Consider the following 23733-nt stretch of genomic DNA (forward strand, 5'->3'; position numbering starts at 1 on the left):
AATCAACATTTGGGAGAGATGCGGACCAACAGTCTAGAGGCCCAGTTTAATGCTCTGAGGTCTTGGGTTCAAATCTCAACATGGCAGTTGGTTGAATTTAAATTCAAATGAATAAATCTGCAATATAAAGTTAGTCACCTTATTGTAAAAATGTATCTGGTTCACCATCTGGCCCTTACTTCTGTGGTGGGTAAGGTTTTGGAAAGGATTACTAGAGACAGGATTTATAGTTATTTGGAGAGTAATGAATTAATTAGAGACAGTCAGCATGGTTTTGTAGCGGGTAGGTCGTGCCTTACTAACCTTATCGAGTTTTTTGAGAAAGTGACCAAAGAGGTGGATAGGGGTAAGGCAGTTGACGTGGTGTATATGGATTTTAGTAAGGCGTTTGATAAGGTTCACCATGGTAGGCTTCTGCAGAAAATGCAGATGTATGGGATTGGGGGTGATCTAGGTAATTGGATCAGGAATTGGCTAGCAGATAGGAGACAGAGGGTGGTGGTTGATGGTAAATATTCGTCATGGAGTTCGGTTACGAGCGGTGTGCCTCAGGGATCTGTTTTGGGGCCACTGCTGTTTGTAATTTTTATTAATGATCTGGATGAGGGTATAGTTGGGTGGATTAGTAAGTTTGCTGATGACACCAAAGTCGGAGGTGTGGTAGATTGTGAGGAAGGGTGTCATAGTTTGCAGGGTGACTTAGAAAGGTTGCAGAGCTGGGCCGCGAGGTGGCGGATGGAGTTTAATGTGGAGAAGTGTGAGGTAATTCATTTCGGTAGGAATAACAGATGTGTTGAGTATAGGGCTAACGGGAGGACTTTGAATAGTGTGGAGGAGCAGAGGGATCTAGGTGTATGTGTACATAGATCCCTGAAAGTTGGGAATCAAGTAGATAAGGTTGTTAAGAAGGCATACGGTGTCTTGGCGTTTATTGGTAGGGGGATTGAATTTAGGAGTCGCAGCGTCATGATGCAACTGTACACAACTCTGGTGCGGCCGCACTTGGAGTACTGTGTGCAGTTCTGGTCCCCACATTACAGGAAGGATGTAGAGGCTTTGGAGAGGGTGCAGAGGAGGTTTACCAGGATGTTGCCTGGTATGGTGGGGAGATCCTATGAGGAGAGACTGAGAGATTTGGGGTTGTTTTCGCTGGAAAGAAGGCGGCTAAGAGGGGACCTTATTGAAACATATAAGATGATTAGAGGTTTAGACAGGGTAGATAGTGATAGCCTTTTTCCTAGGATGGAGAAAGCTAGCACGAGGGGGTACGACTTTAAATTAAGGGGGGGTAGTTATAGGACTGATGTCAGGGGTAGGTTCTTTACCCAGAGGGTGGTGAGGGACTGGAATGCCCTGCCAGCTGCAGTTGTAAATGCGCCTAGTTTGGGGGCGTTTAAGAGATCTGTGGATAGGTTTATGGACGAAATGGGATTGGTTTAGATTAGCGGGTTAGTGTTTTTTTTTAAAAGCTGGTCGGCGCAACATCGTGGGCCGAAGGGCCTGTTCTGCGCTGTAATGTTCTATGTTCTATATGTTCTATGTTTAGAAAAGGAAATCTGCCATCTCTACTTGGTCTGGTCTTTCTGTGACTCCAGAACCAGAGTGACGTAGTTGACTCTTAACTACTCTCTAACTGGCCTAGCAAGTCACTCAGTTCAAGGGCAGTTTGGGAAGGGCAAAAAATGCTGACCTTGCCAGCAACACCCCATGACTTATGCAAGAATAAAGGGAAAAAAAAATACAAAATAAAGATCAAGTCAAATACCTTGATGGCAGCCGATAAGTGAAGCTACTTCCATCTTCTGTCCAAATGACAACCTTGTCAGCATCTACAAATTCACCTCCAGTCCAAGATTGGTCGTTCTCACTGTTTACTGAGCATAGCAATGAAAAATCTCCAGCATCAAACACCTGAAAGAGAAAGTCGAGAAATGTATCCTACCTATAGCACTGCATTACAAATTCCAGAATGTCTAGATGGATTAAAAATATTTTAAAATTCTAGCTTTATATTTTAATGTTCAATTGCAAAACTGGATAAAAATCTTACCCTCCAATATTTGGAGCAAACCACCAGCAAGGATCGCTGTGTGAATGTGCAAAATGAAATGCTTTGACAGTTTAAGCAGTAAATGGGTTTGGATTCTTCTTCAAATATTGGCTCAGTATCCTATAAATTAGAAAAAGTAGATGAAGCATTTTTGTGCTCACAGTTCTGATCCAGATTTAGAGGAAGTAATACATTGCAATTAGTTGTATAACAATCAATAATTGAAGTTAACATGTTTTTTAAACCTTATTAGTGTCACAAATAGGCTTACATTAACACTACAATGAAGTTATTGTGAAAATCCCCCAGTTGCCACACTCTGGCACCTGTACAGGTAGAGGGAGAATTTAGCATAGCCAATGCAACGAACCAAGTCTTTTGGACTGCGGGAGGAAACGCACACAGAGAAAGTGCAGTCTCTGCACAGACAGTGACCCAAGTCGAGAGTGGAAGCCAGAATCGAACCTGGGTCCCTGACGCTGTGAGGCAGCAGTGCTAATTACTGTGCCACCGTGCAAACTCAATCACCTGTTACTAGCTGCGCAATACTTTTCTCATTCAGTAACTGAGCTAGAAAACTAAGCTTATAAAGTAATCCCACATCTTCAAGTATCCTTGTCAACTTCATCATACTTTGATTCTACTGTAATATCTTTAAGTCAATATTCCCTAGTCTGAACCTACATACCCAAAGAATTCAATATAGCACCTGTGACAGGTACTTGCCCTCCAGTGCTGATTGTACTTGAGCTGAATGTGTATATCTGCTTTTAAGGGAAACTTTGAAACAAGTTATTCCTAAAATTTTGTTTATTCATTTTACTAAAAACAGTGAGATACGGTCATCTTCTCACACCATGATTCATCAGATGAGTTTGGTCTATAAGAATCATAAAACTTCAATTACTCTTCCAATTATTTAAGTGGTCTTTGAGAATCATGGGAATGCATACTTCCAATATTCCTCAGATAACCTGAAATGTTCAACTTTTAGGACAGACCTTTACTTGAAACTATTACCAAAAATGTTCGTAACCTCTGTCACCCTACAGTAAACTTTTCCAAAGTTATCTTTGCCAGGTTCCAATATCCTACCTGTGTAAACTCCAACTTGTTCAAACATTAACTACATTACCTGTATTCTGTCAAATTAAGTATTTTAACCATCATTTTGTCTTCAATGACGTACAAAAATGAGCGCATTGAATTTGAATCCTCGTTTTTAATCTTCGTAGACCTCCAACCCTTGTTCCACCAACCAGTGGAATCTTGTATATTCCCTCGAGCACTCATAGGTCCTTCAACTTTTTCAACTTGATCCAGTGCTGTAACACTCAGTCCAGAGATCATTAGTTCGATCCCTGCTCCAGGATTTCAAAATATAACCTAGATTGATACTTCACTGTAGAGATTACAGCATTGTCAGAAATTTCACCTTTCACATCAGGTATTAAATGAGCCCATCAGCTTCTTTATATGGTCTAAGAGATCCCATGGAAATTGCAAACAGCAGCAGATAGTTTTCTGGGAGTTTTGCTCATAAAGTTAGGAGCAGGAGTACGTCATTCGGCCATGAGCCTGCTTCACCATTCAATAAATATAGTTATTCATGGAGTACAATGTCTATATAATGTAGATTAGACATGAAACTTTCAATCAGAAGAGAACTTGCCGATTTACAAAAATACACTATCCAAATGCTTAAAATTATACCTGCATTCGACTGATTTCAGCAGTAATAATCCACACCTTCAAAATTCCAGTTACTGAAACAGCTACTACTGTATCCTCTGAGAATAGAAAATGAACAAATTGTTGATCATTTAACAATAACAGTTCAGCTAAAGGTCACGCACAATGATGTGATTTGCATTATACACTATTTCTACTGCAGAACTGCTTCTGAAGCAAGTCTGGTAACCAACTACAGATGAGAGTTTATGCTTCCAGAGGCACATATCATGTAACTTCCTGGGGCAAACTGCCACTAGCAACAAGGTAGCACCCTCAGGTGCCATTTGTTCTGGTTACAAACGGGTGAGCTCACAGTCTACAAGAGGCCATGTTTTAATACCGTTGATCAACTGGACCATGACAATGGAACAAAATTCTTATTCAGTATAATGAAATCACAAAAGCATGATGAGATTTATACATGCACGATTCTTTCATTGTTACTGACCAGTACTCTAATTCCACTGCACAGTATAAACAGAGAATGGAATAGAAATGACCAATGAAACCAGTCCCACAAAAAATATGCATTTATGGTCAACACTGACAATAAATGACAAATAATTATCTTTGAACTAGAGAAGCCAACTCAACTCAGAATGAAAACGCAAGGTATTACATACAGTGATCATCTATTTCATTTTATCAGCAACTGCATAGTACTGAACCAGTCTGGTCATTCAGGGAACAAGAGCATTTGGGATTTTGGTACTGGATGAGTAACCCAGATGCCCACATTAACAAAATACAAGCAGAAGTTCAAATTCCATCACAAGAGCTAAGAAATTTAAGTTCAGTTAATAAATAAAATTTGTACCAAGAAGCTAACTTTGTTAATGGTGACTATGTAACTACCATTTTGTCATTAAAAAGAAAATCTGCTGCTCTTACAGTGTCTAGCCTATACAACTTCAGATCTACAGTAATGTGGTTGCGTTCTGACTGCCCTTTCCAATGGCCTAGGAAGTCACTCAGTTAAAATAAAGATGGGCAATAAATACTAGCCTTGCCAGTAATGTCGTGTTCCATTCATTTAAAAAAAAAATCAGCATACAGTTGCATTTTTAACTCAGGACTACTACCACCAGTACTTAAAAGCAACTTCCTAAAAATATTTTTTCAGGACAGAAAAACTAAATAGTCTTAGTTGTTCAATTTTTTAATGCATCTATAAAGGTCTCTCTTTACACAGATGCTTCATAAACACTGTGATTTCACAACAGTCAACAATCATGATGGAATTAAATCTTATGAAGTTACTGATAATATGAAACAACTTGGCTAACTTGGACAAGTTATTTAGTTTGAAATATAGTTTTACTCTCCAACCAGGCACATACTCAAATAGTATTTTAATACCTAGGTGTTAAATGGCATCATCGCACCTTCACCATCATCATTCACTCCCATTTAAGAACTTGGTGCCCCTTATAAACTTAACAACCTAACGTATAGTTAAAGCTGCGAATCATAACCTAGAATTTTTACTGTGGGTACAAACTACTACAATCTCATCCGTGCCATTAGGTCTATTTACCCAACTTTTAGTGAAGCAACTGGAAAATAATTTTGTTGAAGGCAGCATAAACTTAAACCAGGAAACTGGGAGAGTTTACACAATGTACAGGAATGGATACAACAAAGTTTTCACAGTGTGGTTGTCACACAGCTTGCTTCTTTGCCGATAAAATATTTTTAAAACGTAACAGTCACTGTTCTGAGTGAAAGTTTATTTTCAAGTCATCAAAATCCAAGGTAACTGACCACACCTTTCACTATTGCAAGTAACATGTGGTCACACATGGTCACATAACCTTCTCTGATGTCTCCCTAACTAGAGTGTTTCCCCATGTCCTGTCTTACATCTGTTTATGCACAAATTATAGTTGCTAATTTAACTGATCAACAATGATAATTCCATCAACTGTGAAGAGAGACCATTTTTACCGTTGACCGCTCCTCAATCATTTTAAAGCTACAGAAACTTGTGTAAATAAGTAACTTTAGAGTTGGCTCTTCTCTCTTTGGTAGTGAATTAGAATTTCAAATTGCCTTTTGTCCTTTAACTGATGGTTAAGTCAAAAATGCAGCATTTCCAATGCAAGAAATATCATGAGTCATGCTCAAGGAAAACCAGTAAAATACAAACTGCGACACTAGGTTATATTGTTTTAAGCTTCACTTCTACAATCTCTAATAATGTTGGAACTAAAGCAGCTTGAACAGCTAATTTTTTTTTGGATTGAGTAGGATGCAATTGCAAAGAAGTTCTATATATTTGACACACAGAATTGAAATAATGGATGACTATTGTTTATTAAGCTCATTCACAGGTACCTCTAACAAATTTTCAAAAATTCTAATTATAGCTCCATTATAACTTGCAATAATTATACAAAGAAAAAAGGTCTCAATGCAGGTTCACAAAATTCATTCCTCACCTTGTGTTCTCAGTGAACGAATAATGCTCACTGAGCTAATCCAATCAGGAGAAATCTTGGATACCAAAGAATAAAGGACCTCCAGGCTAATGGCATCAATGACAAGGATTTCTGGGTAATGTCCGTAGCATAGCAATCTTCCTTCTCTTTGACTTCCGATGCTGAACTGATAAAACTATTTTTGATACAATATTAGAAAGGGAAAATTTAAAACTATATTCCTATCCCTGTTTATTTAAACCTTGTCAATGTTATTACTTCCCAAATTAGTGCCCATCTTTCACACAATACCAAGTTTGAATCTGTCCCTTAGGTTTCCACATAATCTCAGACTTAACCCTCTTGTGTGATTGTGATGCTCTGTAGCCTTTGACATGGTTGACCACACCACCTTCCTCCAATTCATCTGCCTGCCTATTCAGAAATACCCACAACTTGTTCTCTCTCCCCAATCTGATTGCAACCCCATTACCTCCAGCAATTGTTTTTCTTTTCCTGTCAATCCCACTACCTCCAGAGTAAATTTGGGAATGAGCCATTCGACTCCCAAAGCTGCTTTTCCACGCAACTACATCATGGATGATCGACAATCTCAGCTCAATTTATCTGTGTTTGTTACATCACTTCTTGATATTCTTAACTAACAAGAATGAATTGGTGATAGTCTTGAAAATGCCAACTGACCAAGAATACAGCCTTACTGGAAAATAAAATTTATTTTTCCACCACAAAACTTGCAGTGAAATTTTGTCATGATTTTAAAATTCTTATCTTCATATTCAACTTCTTCATGGCTCTGTGGCATCCTATTTCTATCACCTTCTCCAATCCTACAATGCTCCAAAAATTCAGAGTTCCTCCACCTCTGGCCATTTGTGCATCCCTTAATCCTTTTGTGCTCATGTCTGGCATGCCTTCAAACACTGAAGCTCTAAACTCTTGAAATCCCAATCTAAAACCATTCCTTCATCCTCCAACAACTTCCTCAAAACCCATCTCTTTAACCAAATATGTTGTCAGTACCAATTTCTGATTGCACAAGCTCCTGTCAAGCACAATTTCCTCACTGGAGATGATTGCTTTACACTATTCCAAACAACAATATTTGGCTCCTCTTCTAAATCTTGCCTACTGGAAATATCATATCCACTAGATCATTATCCACACACACACCAATGACACCCAGCTCTACCTCACCCTCAGCTCTCTAGAACCTCTCACTGTCTCTGTCCTGTCAGAGGGTTTTAACCACATCCAGATATCCTTGGCATCCACCACAAACTCCATACACCCACCACTAATTACAACTGCCTCCCAACGGATTGCCTCAGATAGAACCATACAGCTCACAATTTCAAGTGTCCACTTGAGTACAGATTTGGTCCACAAAGACGACCCATTTCCACCTCAATAATATTGCATGTTTCCACCTTTGTGAATGCCCATTTGCTGTCAAAACTCTGATTCATGCTGTTGACACGTACAGACTCAACAATTTCAGTGCATCCCAGTCAGGCTTCCCTGCCCAGCCCCAATCCAACACCACCTGCATTCTATCCCATGATGGGCTGATTGGCTTTCTTCTCTGGCAATAAGAAGTCTCACAAAACCAGCTTAAAGTCCAACAGGTTTATTTGGTAGCACGAGCTTTCAGAGCGCTGCTCCTTCATCAGGCGAGTGGAGCAGCACTCCAAAAACTCGTGCTACCAAATAAACCTGTTGGACTTTAACCTGGTGTTGTGACACTTCTTACTATGCCTACCCCCCAGTCCAACACCAGCATCTCCACATCATGGCTTCTTTGCCAGTGACTTTATGACTCTAAGTGGCACTTGAACATTAATCTGCCTGCTTACATGCATGTGCAAAGCCTTCTTCTGGCCTGCAAGTTTTAACTGTTTCGAACATAGCAACATGTGTGGTAAAGTTTATAGAAGATGTATGAGGCAAGTTTTTTTTTACAGAGGTTGGTGGGTTCCTGGGATTCACTGCTGGGGGAGGTAGTGGAAGTAGATATGATAGTGACTTTTAAAGGGCGCTTTGACAAATACACAAATAGGATGAGAATAGAAGGTCACGGTCCCTGGAAGGGTTGGGGTTTGAGGTCAGTCAGGCAGCATGATCGATGCAGGAGGGCCGAACTAATTTTCTTTGTTCTTTATTGTTTATATTTTCAACATGTTACAAAATACCCTGCACAAGGAATCAAGTGCACAGGTGGTCCAATGAATTGCAATAAAGTTATACATATGGTGCTAAACCTAGCTATTGAAAGAATGCCCAAGTGATTTACAGTGATCTGCTCCCAAGACAAATAAGGCCCAAATTACACAGTAATACAATCAATTTTACATCATGGGAGAGTGATTTCTGTTTTATTGCAACACACAAGATAGAAACTGGGTATAACTATTTCACATTCCTGAATTGTTTTTCAACTTTATAAAGATTTTAGCAAATTCACATATACTCACTTGAATGCCAGTATGAGTACATGCCAGTTTAGTAAATTCGATGCATCTTCCATCATTCACATCCCAAAGGCACATCTCTCTGCAAGATTTTTTTTAATATGAGCAATATATTTAGATCACGTTGCAAATATAATTCAATATATTTAAGAAAAACCACAAAATGGTCTTAAATTATGCAAAAGATCCATCAACAGGGTTCCACAAAATGTTGGGAGATAATTCAGTTAACTTAGTTTCCAAGACAACAAGCACAGACATAGGGATGACTTGACCAAGGTTTACAAGGTGATGAAGGGACTGTCTTTGTGTAGACAAATTGTTTCAACCAATTTGGCCTGGGAGGGCTCAGAGGTCACACTCATCTCAGCAGAATTAGACTGAACGTGAAGAGGTTCTTCCCTACCTACTCCATCAAAAAATAGTGAATCTGTGTCATAGGTCACTAGCTCTCGAGATGGACGCTGATCTACTGAACTCTTTCAAGCAAAAATTTTCTCAACCCAGCCCTCCAGGCAAACTGCCTGCAGCCAAGATCTCCCCATATAAAAGGGAGGTAAACTTTATAATATTAATCAGACCTAGAAAGATTTCCTGGATTGTATTTTGAAGTAGTAAAGGAGTTGTAAAGACATTCTCCAGATATTTCCTCCTGATTGGGCTCAATTTCTGGCATGCCCAGCTGGGCTGAAGAATGGACATGCTGTGTTGCACAGGGGTCACAGCCATATGAAATAAGCCACAGCATGTGAACTGATGGATGTTTAGAAAATGTAAAAAGGCCAGTAATCACTGAAATCATTGAATCATAAAAATCATAGAAACCCTACATCACAGAAAGAGGCCATTCGGCCCATCGAGTCTGCACTGACCACAATCCCACCCAGGCTCTAATCCCTCTAAACAATGCATCTCAGAACACTAAGGTCAATTTAGCATGGCCAATCAACCTAACCCACACATCTTTGGACTTTGAGAGGAAACCGGAGTACCCGGAGGAAACCCACGCAGACACGAGGAGAATGTCCAAACTCCACACAGGCAGTGACCCAAGCTGGAAATCGACCCAGGTCCCTGGAGCTGCGAAGCAGCAGTGCTAACCACTGTGCTACCGTGCCGCCCATTGATTGCCGCAGTACATTGAGGCCATCTGTTTCTTTTACAGAGTTCAACTAGCTTATAGCTCTCAAATCTGCCTTCAAAAATACATCTAATTGCATTGCTGAAAGAAGAGATATGTTGAAGCTTTTCATCTGGCACTCATTAGGACACTTTGCAAGAATATCAGCACAAAGGGAAGGCAACAATTTATACTATGTTAGAAGAGACGGACAATGCCTTGAACAATCAGGGGCAAGCTGCCAAGTTTAAATTTCAAACAATGTTGAGCAGTTATCACTCAGTCATCGTTGACTGGTACATTCTCCGTGGCAATGCCACTACCAGAGTCCACTTGCCAACTACTCAGCACTCTCTTCTCATACAGTATAAACTGTTTTCCCCCTTATAATGGTTTTCTTGCAATATCATAGCATCCCTATGTTGAAGGAGAAAGCTATTTGGCCCATCAAGCCTGTACTGATAACAATCCCACCCAGGCTCTATCCTCGTAACCCCACATATTTATCCTGCTTATCCCTATACACTAAGGAGCAATTTAACATGGCCAATCCACCCAACCCACACATCTTTGGACTGTGGGAGGAAAAGAGAAACACTGCACCCAGAGGAAACCCACATAGACATGGGGAGAATGTGCAACCTCCACACAGTCAGCCGAGGCCAGAACTAAATGTGGGTCCTTAGGGCTGTGAAGCAGCAGTGCCATCACATTGCCTATATCCTCAAGAATGCAAGACAAAAAAATTTTTGCAACACTCAAGTCCCGTACTACTAATTGACTGTACATCCAATTATCACAGTCATTTACACAACATTTTGACTTTTTTTCAATTTATTAGTCACAAGTGAGGTTTACCTTAACACTGCAATAAAGCTATTGTGAAATTCCCCTACATGCCACACTCTGGTCCCTGTTCAGGTCAAGGCAAACAACCAGCACGTTTTTCAGAACATGGGAGAAAACCTACACAAACACAGGGAAAACGTGCAAACTCCACACAGACAGGGACCCACGGTGGGAATCGAACTCGAGACCCTGGCACTGGGAGGCAGCAGTGCTAACCACTGTGCTACTGTGCAGCCCACAATTCACCTCAATGGCCTTCTTTGATAACCTGCCACATGCCATCACCATTGTTTGATTTGAAGAAGTTCCTTATTTCATTACTCCCAACTTATAAATTTTCAAAATTTATGTTGCCTGGTCTGAAACCTTCATCATGGTGAAAATTTGTTTGGATCGGTTCCATCAGTTCCTTCATGATTTTGAAAACTTTTATTACATTACCTTCGATTCCCTCTTCCAAAGAGAAGAGACTCAATTTCCTTAATCCAATCACTCAAGTTCCTGAATCCCTGAATTATGTTTGTTATTCATTTCTTCTCAGGGAAAAAATATTCTTCTATGATTAGGAAACCAGCTCCATTTGAAAATTGTTCAAATCAACACACAGGGTAATTGTCAAGATGGTGTTGGTAACAACCCTTTTACAGAAACATCAACTTTGTCAATTAGCACTCTACCCTTTTGTTACCAGGACTGAAAACATTTCATTCCACTGCAATGTGGTATTATGCTAATGATCTTTTGTTCCAGGAGTACTGCAGGAATTCACATCAACTGATTACTGAAAACATCTGAACTGAGCACACGGAACCTTTCAAGATTTAGCAGCAACAAGTTCCTTTCATTATTTGAAATGTACAAACATACCAAAGGCATCATAGAATCTCAACAATGCAGGAGGCCATTCAGTCCATTGCGTCTGCTCTGACTCTCCAAAAGAGAATCTTGCCTAGGCCCTATCCCTGTAATCCCATGTATTTATCCCACAAATCCATGTAGCCTACACACCTCAGGACAATAAAAGGCAATTCAGCATAGCCAACCTGCACATCTTTGGACTGTGGGAGGAAATTGTAGCACCCACAGGAAACACAGGGAGAACGTGTAAAGTCCATCCAATTATCTCAGTCTTTCAGCTTTCACATTAACAAACTTTAAACCATCACAGAACCTGCACATCTTCCTCTTAAGCATGTCATATCTCCATAGAGAGTCACCTTTTAAGGATCTTGAATTTTTTTCTACGTTTCCCTTCCATATTTTGACCTCTAGTAAATAATCATTGCACTTTTTGTCACAGTATAAACATTTTTACCATCATACATACTTTTTTCAAAATGTGGAATTACTTATTTGATTAAAAACGGCATTTCCCAATGTAAGTTCCACAGGATGGTGCAAATTTTTCAATCTTACCCACTTTCAGATGCACTGACGACAAACTGTTTGTCACTGGTGGCATTCGCTTTAGAAAGACAAGTGATGGACGATGTGTGGCCAAACAGTAAAGCCCTTGGAATGATCTATTTATACACAGAGTACAAGAAGTGGTTAGTGCATAAATTCTACAGCAGACATCAGACTCTTCCTACTTACAGCCAGGTTTTGAGTGGTTGTTTATTCATTAACAGTCAACATGTTTGACTGTTAATGAATAAAGTTTGAATGTGTAAAGTAAAATACTTTAGGTTAGACTTGTAATAAACTCCAGTTTTTTTTCCAAACCAACTGTGTTTAGAACAAATTTCAAAAAGCATGATCAAAGTAAAATTTGGACTGTTTCTTTTGGAAAGAGAGGCTGCGCAATTTTAGAGGGTTTCCCTCATTTTGTCAGGAGTAAGAGAATTGTATCTCTCGCTGAGATATCCCGTTAATGGGTGCATTGACTATTCTTCTTCTACTTGTTGGTAAAGCTTTTTTTCTGGTGATGGCAAGGTCTGAACAGCGCCTCTGATATGGCTAGAGAGAAGCGAGGTCTGTAGTGCTGAGTGTCTCAGTGTGGTGCAAGAATCCTTAGCTTATTGGCTCTTGTCAACAAGAATGTGCATTACCATCTATGACTTGTACCAATGGCAGTACCTAATGGTCCATTTTTTCTAGGGTATCCTTTCATTGCTTAGAGGTGGTGAGTTAAGTCCTGATTGATTGTATGTTACCCTACAAGGGATTTTGTATATTAGCTAGATTTGTCTTTGTTATCCTGCGGAGGAGGGCCTGCACTTTGGTGCCCTGTGCTCATGACTTTATCTTGTTATTCTGAGACTTTCCCAGTCTTTTCTGGCAAGCTTGCATTATCCATACAAAACGAAACATTGACTATAACAATATAATTTGAACCATTTGTATGAATATTTCCTCGTCTTTCTTGTATGTGTGGAATAATGATCACTTTGTACTGTACTAGATTTTGGGGATTTGGTGCAACTTGTGGTAAAGTGTGAAATGAAAATCATCAGTAAATAAATTTATTAAATTGGACGGCATGTTGGTATAGTGATTAGCACTGCTGCCTCACAGCAACAGGGCCCTGGGTTCAATTCCTAGCTTGGATCACTGTCTGTGTGGAGTTTGCATGTTCTCCCTGTGTCTGCATGGGGCTTTCCTCCAGGTATTCCAGTTTCCTCCCACACTACAAAGATATGCGGGTTAGATGGATTAGCCATGCTACATTGCCCCTTAGTGTCAGGGGGGACTAGCAAAGGTAAATGCATGGGGTTATGGGGACAGGGCCTGGATGGGATTGTGTGGTCGGTGCAGACTTGATGGGCCGAATGGCCTCCTGCTCTGTAAGGATTCTATGATTAGAAAAGAGACTCTACTTTTGAGAAAATATTCTGATGGCATACTTTTTACAGCTTTGATTTTCTACTCAAAGTTTTTTTCAAGTTTATTCAAGACAGAAAGAAAGGAAGCAGCCAATGGCAAGGAGGGGAAGTGTGTCTTTCAATTGAATATTACTACAATTGACAAACCAGTTGTTTTATTAAAATCGCCTAATTATCTCAACTGTGTTGACCAGGAGAAAGGATGATGCTAATTGTTTACTTGAGTTTGAAATTCTAATCTCTTGCATCTAACACCCAATGGAAGGGTTAAAGTGACAAAGGCAAACTGAGTGAAAGGCAGAGAGGTAATTTATTTCTTAATTTCAATTATTTTTGAATCAACAGTTTCTTTTTAAAACACAACTTGGTGAAATAACCTGAGGAGGGAAGGAGAGATCTCCCAAGGGCACAGGTAAGGAGCAGGCTGGAATCATGGACAGAGGATTAAAGGTAAGGCGAGCAACAGCAAAACCAGGGAAAGGGAAGATAAAACGTTGAACATTAAATATTTAACGCCACTATCACCATCCTGAATACAATCATTGCTGGATATCCAAAGCCCATCACGACATCCACCACCAGGAAAGAAAGAAACAAAAAGAACAGGGATGGGGAAAAGTAACAAGAGCTAGATGGAGAGGAGAGAGAAAGAAAAGATAAAGGAAGAGACAGAAACCAAAAGGAGACAAAGGCAAATATCAACATGAGATAGTCATAATTTACTTTAATTAACATCGTGAAATGACACACAAAATCACATATGTCCAAGTTACGTGGAAGTAAAGATAAATATTTGCACAAATTGATGATCCAAATTCACAATTTTCATAAAATGATATTCCATGATTTTACTCCTTCATTCTAAAGTGCAACATAATTTGCAGTATTACAGACTGACCTCTAATTTTGGAGTCAGATCCCAAAGACAAATTTGCCCATCATGACATCCTGTAACGATGGTTGCCAAATCATCCATCACCAGTAATGCTGAAATACAATGTGTTGGTGCTTTGGGGCCCCACAGTACGATGGGCAATACCAGGTTATTTGCAGCCATTTTTGTTCTAGGCCTGTTTAAAAATAAAATGTTAGAAACATGAGGAGATAAGTAAAATCAAGATGCAACAATGGAACTATTCTATACAATCAAAGTTCTCAAAACTCTACAACTGTTTGATCAGCTAGCTGAACTCAGAATTATTTGCAAATATTGATGTAAAGTGTGGTGCCAGTAACTTAAGAAACAAGTACTATTTCTATATCAAATCAGCAAGAAGCAGCAAATGTTCTATTCTTGTGTCCATTTCTGTTATGTATAGTTGCTCCCCAACTCATTTCTGGCTACAACGAGTAGATGTGTACAAACGAGAAAGATTCCAGATTCACATGAGTTTCTGCCGTCAAGTGATGTCAGTGTTATGCTGATCAAAAACAAAATGGATGGATCTTAAATTGCCCTTGCCATCTTCTTTTTACATTTGTTCAGGACAAGTGGGTGTTGCTGGCTGGGACAGTATCTATTGCCCATCCCTAACTGCCCTTCAACTCAGCATTTTATTAAGCCATTTCAGACAGCATTTGAGAGTCAACTAGATTGTTATGGGTCTGGAGTCACATGTAGGCTGGACCAGGTACAGGTGCATTAGTGAATCTTTTTTTTACAATAATCAACAATGCACTCATGGTCATCATTAGGCTTTTAACTCCAGATTTTTTGAGAGTTCAAATTTCACCATCTGCCGTGGTGGGAACCAAACCCTGGGTTGCGTGATTACTAGTTCAGTGATAATTCCACTACACCACCACCTCCCCTTGTCATACAAATTTCCTTTTCCTGAAAATTGCTCCTCTGTGTCCTGTCCCTATACAAGATGATTTCCCCTTTGCTCAATTGCACTTAGATCAGCACTTCCTAAAGTTACAAATGGTGGTTACCTTGGTGCCCCTGTGCATGTAAAAAAAAAATGAGCTTCCATTATCTGGTCCACCACAAATCCTTTTCTGAGAACGTGTCTCTAAATCACAGAAATGACATTCATTGCTGTTTTTAATTTGTTCTTTATAATCCAATCCCTCAATTTCCACAATCATTCTAGTTCACACATATTGTCCAGAACTCTTCATACATAAATCCAAGTATGGACACCAATGCTTTATTAAGGGAATGGTTTATCTCACTATTTTGGCTCAATATTGACCTGAAGATGCATCCCAACATCATTGTCTGTCATTTCCACCACCAAGCACATCTTCCCCTCCTCTCCCAGAATTTCAAAAGCACAATTCCCTTCGTGACACCATGATCAACACCTGCTCCCCTTTGCATTTGAGCTTCCCATGCAAGATAGCGGATGCAACACCTGCCCTCTCTCACCTCCACTTTTCTCACCATAGAGTACTCCAAACACTTCTGCCAGATGAAACAGCAATTTACCTGTACCTGTTTCAATTTAGTATGTTGTTTTCACTATTCTTAACGTGGTGTCCTCTACATTAGAAAGAACAAATTCAGTTGATTCATCACTTTGCTAAATACCACCATTCAGACCATAAGCCTGACCCTGAGTTTCATAGAACCATAGAATCATACAGTGAAGAAGCTCTTCGGCCCATCAAGTCCACGCCGGCACGTGAGAAACACCTGACTTCCCACCTAACCCCATTTGCAAGCACTTGGCCCATAGCCTTAAACATCATGCCGTGCCAATGCTCATCCAGGTATTTTTTTTTAAAGGAACAAGAGGCAACTCACCTATAGCACATCCTAGGCAATGCACTCCAGGCCATCACCACCCTCTGGGTAAAAACATTTTCCTCATATTCCACTAAACCTCAAACCTATGTCCCTTCATCACTGGCTGTTTAACTAAGGGGTACAGATGCTCCTTATTCATTCCGTCCATGTCCCTCAATCTTGTACACCTTGGTCAGGTCACCCTCAGTCTTCTCTACTTCAATAAAAACAACCTAAGCCTACCCGTCATCAAAGAAGAAATAGCGAGGCACCTAGAAAAGAATGGTTTGATCGAGCAGACGCAGCATGGATTCGTTAAGAGAAGTCGTGTTTGACGAATTTATTCAATTTCTATGAGGATGTGACTAGTGCGGTTGACAGAGGGGAACCGGTGGATGTGGTGTTTTTAGATTTCCAAAAGGCGTTTGATAAGGTGCCTCACAAAAGGTTGCTACAGAAGGTTAGGGTGCACGGAGTTGGGGGTAAGGTGATAGCGTGGATAGAAGATTGGCTGTCTAATAGGAAGCAAAGAGTTGGTATCAATGGGTGCTATTCTGGTTGGCAGCTGGTGACTAGTGGAGCGCCGCAGGGATCGGTGCTGGGGCCTCAACTGTTTACCATTTATATAGATGATCTGGAGGAGGGGGCTCAGTGCAGGGTGATGAAATTTGCTGATGACATGAAGATGAGTGGAAAAGCAAATTGCGTGGAGGGTGTGGAAAGTCTGCAGAGAGATCTGGATAGGCTGAGCGAGTGGGCGAGGACCTGGCAGATGGAGTATAATGTTAACAAGTGTGAGGTTATCCGCTTTGGCAGAAATAATAGCAGGAGGGATTATTATTTAAAAGGCGAAAAGCTGCAACATGCTACAGTGCACAGGAACCTGGGGGTCCATGTGCACAAATTGCAAAAACTCAGTCTGCAGGTGCAGCAGGTGATCAAGAAGGCGAACAGAATGTTGGCCTTTATAGCAAGGGGGATAGAATATAAAAGTAGGGAGTCCTTGCTGCAACTGTACAGAGTACTGGTGAGGCTGCAGCTGGAGTACTGTGTGCAGTTTTGGTTGCTGCACTTGCAGAAGGATATATTGGCCTTGGAGGGAATGCAGAGGAGGTTCACTAGGCTGATACATTGAAGTGGTGGAGGCTACCTCGCTAAATATATTTAAGTCATGGGTAGATAGGTTTCTGATAGACAGGGGAATTAAGGGTTATGGGGAGAAAGCGGGGAAGTGGAACTGACCCACTTCAGATCAGCCATGATCTTATTGAATGGCGGGGCAGGCTCGAAGGGCTAGATGGCCTACCCCTGCTCCTATCTCTTATGTTCTTATGTTCTTACCCAACCTCTCTTCAAAACTTCAATGTTCCATCCCAGGCAGCATCCTGGTGAATTTCCTCTGAATTCCCTCCAATGCAATCACATCCTTTCAATAATGTGGTGACCAGAACTGCACACAGTACTCTAACTGTGGCCTCACTAAAGTTCTATACAACTCTAACATGACTTCCCTGATTTTGTAAACAATGCTTCAATTGATAAAGTGTCCTATATGGCAATTAAGATGCCCTTCCACCTTCAAGACATATGGACAAACCTGCCAAAGTCTCTTTGTTCCACAGAACTTCCTAGTGTCATGCTATTTCATTGAATACTTCCAAGTCAAATTACTCCTTCCAACTTTCAGGGTTAAATACCATCTGCCCATTTGACCATCACGTCTCATCTTCTTGCAGCCCAAGACACTCAACCTCACTGTTAACCACCCAACTAATTTTGTTTCATTAGCAAACTTACGAATCATACTCCCCACATATGCCATACATATAAATGATGAATAATAAGGGACCCACCTAAGATAAGAACATAAGAAATAGGAGCAGGAGTAGGCCATCTAGCCCTTCGAGCCTGCCCCGTCATTCAATAAGATCATGGCTGATCTGAAGATCCCTGTGACACACCACTAGACACTGACTTCCAGTTACTAAAGCAGCCTTCTGTCATCACTTTCTGTCTCCAGCAACTGAGCCAATTTTGAATCCACTTTATCGAATGACATTGTATCCCATGTGCATTTGCCTTCTTTATAAATCTCATGCTGAAATCCATATCAACACTACTCTCTTCTACACATCTGGTCACTCTCTCAAAAAATCCAATCAAATCTGTTAGGCATGACCTCTCTCTGATAAAGCCATGCTGACTATCCATTATCAAGCCTTGCCCCTCCAAATGGAGATAGATTATCTCGTTCAGATGTTTCTTCAATAGCTTCTCGAACACTGACGTGAGTCTTACTGGTATATAGCTCCCTGGTTATTACCTACAATCCTTCTTAAATAGTGGAACCACATTAGCTGTTCATCAGATCTCTGGCCACTATCTCATAGCCAGAGAGGAATTAAAAATTTGGGTGAGGGCCCACCATTTGCTATTTTAAGTCTCTGCCTGACTTCCATCTTGCTGTCTCTGTCCACGGTCTTCTCCACACAGTTCTAACAATTTGATTTTGATTCGGTTTATTGTTGTCACATGTATTGCTACACAATGAAAAGTACTGCTTCTTGCATGATATACAGACAAAGCATACCGTTCACAGAGTACTTAAGGGATAAGTAGACTGTGCAGAATGCAGTGTTATAGTCATGGATAGGGTGTAGCAAAAGTTAACTTAATATAAGGTAAATCCATTCAAAAGTCTGATGGCAATATGGAAGGAGCTGTGCTTGAGACAGTTGGTATGTGATCTCAGACTACTTTATCTTTTCCCTGACAGAAGCAGGTGCAAGAGAGTGTGTCCAGGGTGTATGGGGTCCTTAATTATGCTGGCTGTATATCCGAAGCAGCGGGAAGTGTAGACAGTCAATGGATAGGAGGCTGGTTTGCATGATGGATTGATTTGATTTATTACTGTCACATGTATTAACACACAGTGAAAAATATTATTTCTTGTGCACTGTACAGACAAAACATACTGTTCACAGACAAGGAAATGAGACAGTACAGAATATAGTGTTACAGTCATAGCTCAGGTGGGTAGAGAAAAATAACTTAATGTAAGGTCAGTCCATTCAAAAGTCCGACAGCAGCAGGGAAGGAGTTGTTCTTAAGTCAGCTGGTACGTGACCTCAGATTTTTGTATCCTTTTCCCAAAGGAAGGTTGAAGAGAGAACGTCCGGGGTGCATGGCGTCCTTAATTTTGCTCGCTGTTTTACCAAGGCAGTGGGAAGTGTAGACAGAGTCAATGGATGGAAGGCTGGTTTGCATGGCGAATTGGGCTACATTCACGACCTTTTGTAGTTTCTTGCAGTCTTGAACAGAGCAGGAGCATACCAAGCTGTGATACAACGAGAAAGAATGCTTCCTATGGTGCATCTGTAAAAGTTGGTGAGAGTCATGGCAGAAATGCCAAATTTTCTTGTCGTATGAGAAAGTAGAGGCGTTGGTGGGCTTTCTTAACTATAGTGAAGGCATGGGGGGGACCAGGACAGGTTGTTGGTGATCTGGATACCTAAAAGCTTGAAGCTCTCGACCTTTCAATTTCACCTCATCTTTCAACTAAGCATCTTAAAGCTTTCTGGACTCTACATCCAGTTCAATAACCATTACCCGTATTTCTTTTTAGACAAAAGATACTAGCAAAGTATCTCTTATCATTTACAGCTCCTCTAAATGCATCTTCTGTTTCTTCGCTTGCCCTTTTATCACCAAAATTCCTTTTTTCATTTAATTGTTCCTGTGTTTCATCTTATCGCACATCTTCCCTGTTATTTATCTCTCTGCTAAAGTAGGATGACCAACCAATTTCATCCCTTTCATTCCCTGACTTTTTAAACTCACTCATGGCATATAAGCATCACTGTCGAGGCCAGCTTTTATTGCCCATCCTTAAGTGCCCTTGGAAAGAGAATGTGTTTGCTTAAAACATGTTCCATCATTTTCCAATTCTGACAAAAGGCCCTGAAACATTAGCTGTTTCCCTTCTCCCTGGATCATTCCAGATCTGCTGAGTATTTCCAACATTTTCTGTTCATAGATCAGATTTGCTTTAATCACTGCCACTGAGCATTATTACGGAGAAATTTCTAAAGGAAGAGCATCTATCTCCATTTGGAAGGGCAAGGGTTGATCAGGGATAGCATTACTACGAAGAATTCAATTTATCATTCATCAAGTCCCCAGATCTCAGGTCTTATGTATTATCTTCTTCCAACTCTTCCAGATAATATTCTTTCCTGGATTATTTTTCTACCCGTGTGCTTCACTTTGTATTTCCCACACATATTCAGATGTTCCGCCAACCTAACCTATCCAGCTTTGGAGTCTACCATATTCATTAGTTTTCTATCTACAAAGTTGATTACAAAGCTGCAGATCATTTTTCGAGAAGTTAAACAAAACATTTCCTGAACCACTACCCTATTTTTGTTCCAACAGTTAACCAATGTGTCTTTTGTAACGTACTTCTACTGATTCCCACTTAATTTTCAATACCAGCTTTTCAAAGAATCTACATTAAAGAACTTACTCAAATCCAGTACATACATAAATGAGAGGTTATTCACTTTGGAAGCAAAAACAAGGCTGCAGATTATTATCTGAATGGCTGTAAATTGGAGTGGGGAGTGTGCAGTGGGACCTGGGTGTCCTCGTGCACCAGTTGCTGAAGGTAAGCATGTAAGTACAGCAGGTGTAAAGAAGGCAAATGATATGTTGACCTTCATTGCGAGAGGGTTCGAGTACAGGGCCTGGGATATGTTGTTGCAATTATACAGGGCCTTGGTGAGGCCAAATCTAGAATGCTGTGTGCAGTTTTTGTTTCTTTTCTGAGAAAGGATGTTCTTGCTCTCAAGGGGGCATAGCAAAGGTTTACCAAGCTGATTCCGGCAATGGTGGGACTGAGTGTATGAGGAAAGATTGACTTGGTTCGGAATATTTTTGCTGGAGTTCAGATGAATGATAGGAGGATCTCAGAGACTTATAAAATTCTAATAGGATAGACAAAGTGGATGCAGGGAGGATGTTCCTGATAGTAGGGAAGTCCAGAACCAGGGGTTACAGTCTGAGGATTCAGGGTAGACTATTCAGGACGGAGGTGAAGAGACATTTCTTCACCCAAACAGTGATGAGCCTGTGGAATTCATTGCCACAGAAAGTAGTTGATGCCACAACATTGAATTATTCAAGAGGCAGCTAGATACAGCAGTTGAGGCGAATGGAATCAAAGGTTATGGGGAAAAAGCAGGATTAGGCTACAGAGTTGGTTAATCAGCCATGATCGTCATGAAAGCAGAGCAGGCTCGAAGGGCCAAATGACTTCTGCTCCGATCTTCAATGTCTCTATCTATTGTCTTGTCATATCAAGCTGTTTTATCACACCTCAAAGAAAACTAGGAAATATTACAAGAGCTCCTTTAATGAAATCATATCAGCCAGGATTTAACAGAGTTGGATTCTTCATTCTGTTTGTTGCCCCTCTTCTCTCCCCATGTTCAGGAAAGTTCTATACAGTTGGGGATACTGTTTTTAGAATATGGTAAACCAAGGCCCCATTCCTCTCAGTTGGATGTAGAAGATCCCATGCACTATTTCAAAGAGCATGTCAGTTATTCCCAGTGGCCTGTACAATATCTATCCTCCAGTCAATATCACAATGAACTGTTTATCTGGTTATTATTATATTTCTCTTTGTATTAACTTGCTAAGCATATACTAACTGCAGCAATGCCTGCAATACAACAGTGACTACACTCCAAAAATTACTTCATCGGCTGCGAAGAGCTTTCAGGCATCTGGTGATCATGAAATAAACTCAAGTCTTTTATCCAAAAGAGTTGACCTTATTTTGATTAATATTTTCATTGGACAAATATAATGAATGAAGAAGAGTCATCCAGACTTGAAACATTAGCTTTGTGCTCATTCCACAGATGCTGTCAGATCTGCTGAGATTTTCCAGAATTTTCTGTTTTTGTTATTAAACTGGTGCAAAACTCAATTGCTTTCAAAGTATGGAAGTGTTACATATGGAGAACAATTGAATAACAATTGAAAAATCAAGAATATATAATCATTTTAAATGACTGTGCATGGGTCAAGGAGAATTTTCAGTCTTATTATCCTGTAAAACATAGCAAGACACATCCTATATAACAAGATTTAACGGGCTACAAGATGAAGGCATGTAAAAATCGCAGACTCCAACTCAACCCTCCTTGATGAGCTCAATGCATTCTATGCCTGTTTTAAGCAAGAGGTCAGCGAGAGCATGCCCTCCACCATGGAAGACATGGATGAACCTGTATCTGGGGTCACCATTGCAGATGTCAGAACAGCTTTCTCGAAGGTCAACCCACGGAAAGCAACTGGCCCAGATGGGGTACCTGGATAAGCACTCAGATCCTGCGCAGATCAGCTGGCCAGTGTATTTGTAGATATCTTCAACCTCTCCTTACAATCCGAGGTTCCTATCTGCTTCAAGATGACGACCATCATCCCAGTACCAAAGAAAAGCAAAGCAGTGTGCCTTAATGACTATCATCCGGTGGCTCTTACATCCATCGTTATAAAGTGCTTTGAAAGATTAGTCATGGCACAAATCAATTCCAGCCTCCCGGATTGCCTGGATCCACTACAGTTCACCTACCAACCTAACATGTCCTTAGGAGATACCATCACTCTGACGCTGCTCTCAACCCTGGAACACCTAGATAACAAAGACACCTATGTCAGATTCCTATTTAATGACCACAGGTCAGCCTTCAACACCATTATTCCACTGAAACTCACCTCCAAACTCTGTCGCCTGAGCCTCGGATCCTCCGTCTGCGATTGGATTCTGAACTTCTTAACCCACAGACTACAATCAGTAAAGACAGGCAACAACACCTCCTCCACAAGCATCCTCAACACGAGTGCCCCACAAGGCTGTGTTCTCAGCCCCTGACCATGATCTTTATACACCTATGACTGTGTGGCCAAATTTCCCTCTAACTTGATTTTCAAGTTTGCTGACGACACCACCTTAGTGGGTCAGATCGCAAACAATGACAAGGCAGAGTACAGGAATGAGAAAGAGCATCTGGTGCATTGGTTCGGTGACAATAGCCTCTCCCTCAACATCAACAAAATGAAGGAGATCATCATTGGCTTCAGGAAGTATAAAGGAGAACATGCCTCCCATCTACATCAACAGAAGCAAAGTGGAAAGAGTTGAAAAGTTTTTAGTTGTCCAGATCACCGACAACCTGTCCTGGTTCCCCCATGCCGACACTATAGAAAGCCCACTAACTCCTCCACTTTCTCAGAAGACTTAGGAAATTTGGCATGTCAGCTTCGACTCTCACCAACTTTTATAGATGCACCATAGAAAGCACTCTTTCTGGTTGTATCACAGCTTGGTAAATCTCCTGCTTTGCCCAAGACCATAAGAAATGACAAAAGGTCGTGTATGTGGCCCAATCCATCGTGCAAACCAGCCTCCCATGCATTGATTCTGTCCACACTTCC

The 23733-nt window shown here is 40.6% G+C and overlaps 1 protein-coding gene across 6 annotated transcripts in view; it reads right to left on the bottom strand.

Annotated features, from left to right (window-relative positions):
• Positions 1–23733, bottom strand: part of wdr7 (WD repeat domain 7) — a 695157-nt gene that overhangs the window by 628673 nt on the left and 42751 nt on the right. For all 6 annotated transcript variants that reach the window (XM_080182523.1, XM_080182596.1, XM_080182751.1 and 3 more), the window contains 7 exons: positions 14389–14560; positions 12082–12188; positions 8700–8778; positions 6226–6400; positions 3764–3840; positions 2051–2170; positions 1766–1911 (listed from right to left, as the gene is read on the bottom strand). In XM_080182523.1, coding sequence (XP_080038649.1) covers positions 1766–1911; positions 2051–2170; positions 3764–3840; positions 6226–6400; positions 8700–8778; positions 12082–12188; positions 14389–14547 — 863 coding nt within the window. In that variant the 5' untranslated portion in view covers positions 14548–14560. The remainder of the gene's footprint in view (positions 1–1765; positions 1912–2050; positions 2171–3763; positions 3841–6225; positions 6401–8699; positions 8779–12081; positions 12189–14388; positions 14561–23733) is intronic.

Source organism: Carcharhinus amblyrhynchos, chromosome 1 (assembly GCF_965287045.1).
Source record: "Carcharhinus amblyrhynchos chromosome 1, sCarAmb.v2.hapA, whole genome shotgun sequence".
Lineage (NCBI taxonomy): Eukaryota > Metazoa > Chordata > Chondrichthyes > Carcharhiniformes > Carcharhinidae > Carcharhinus > Carcharhinus amblyrhynchos.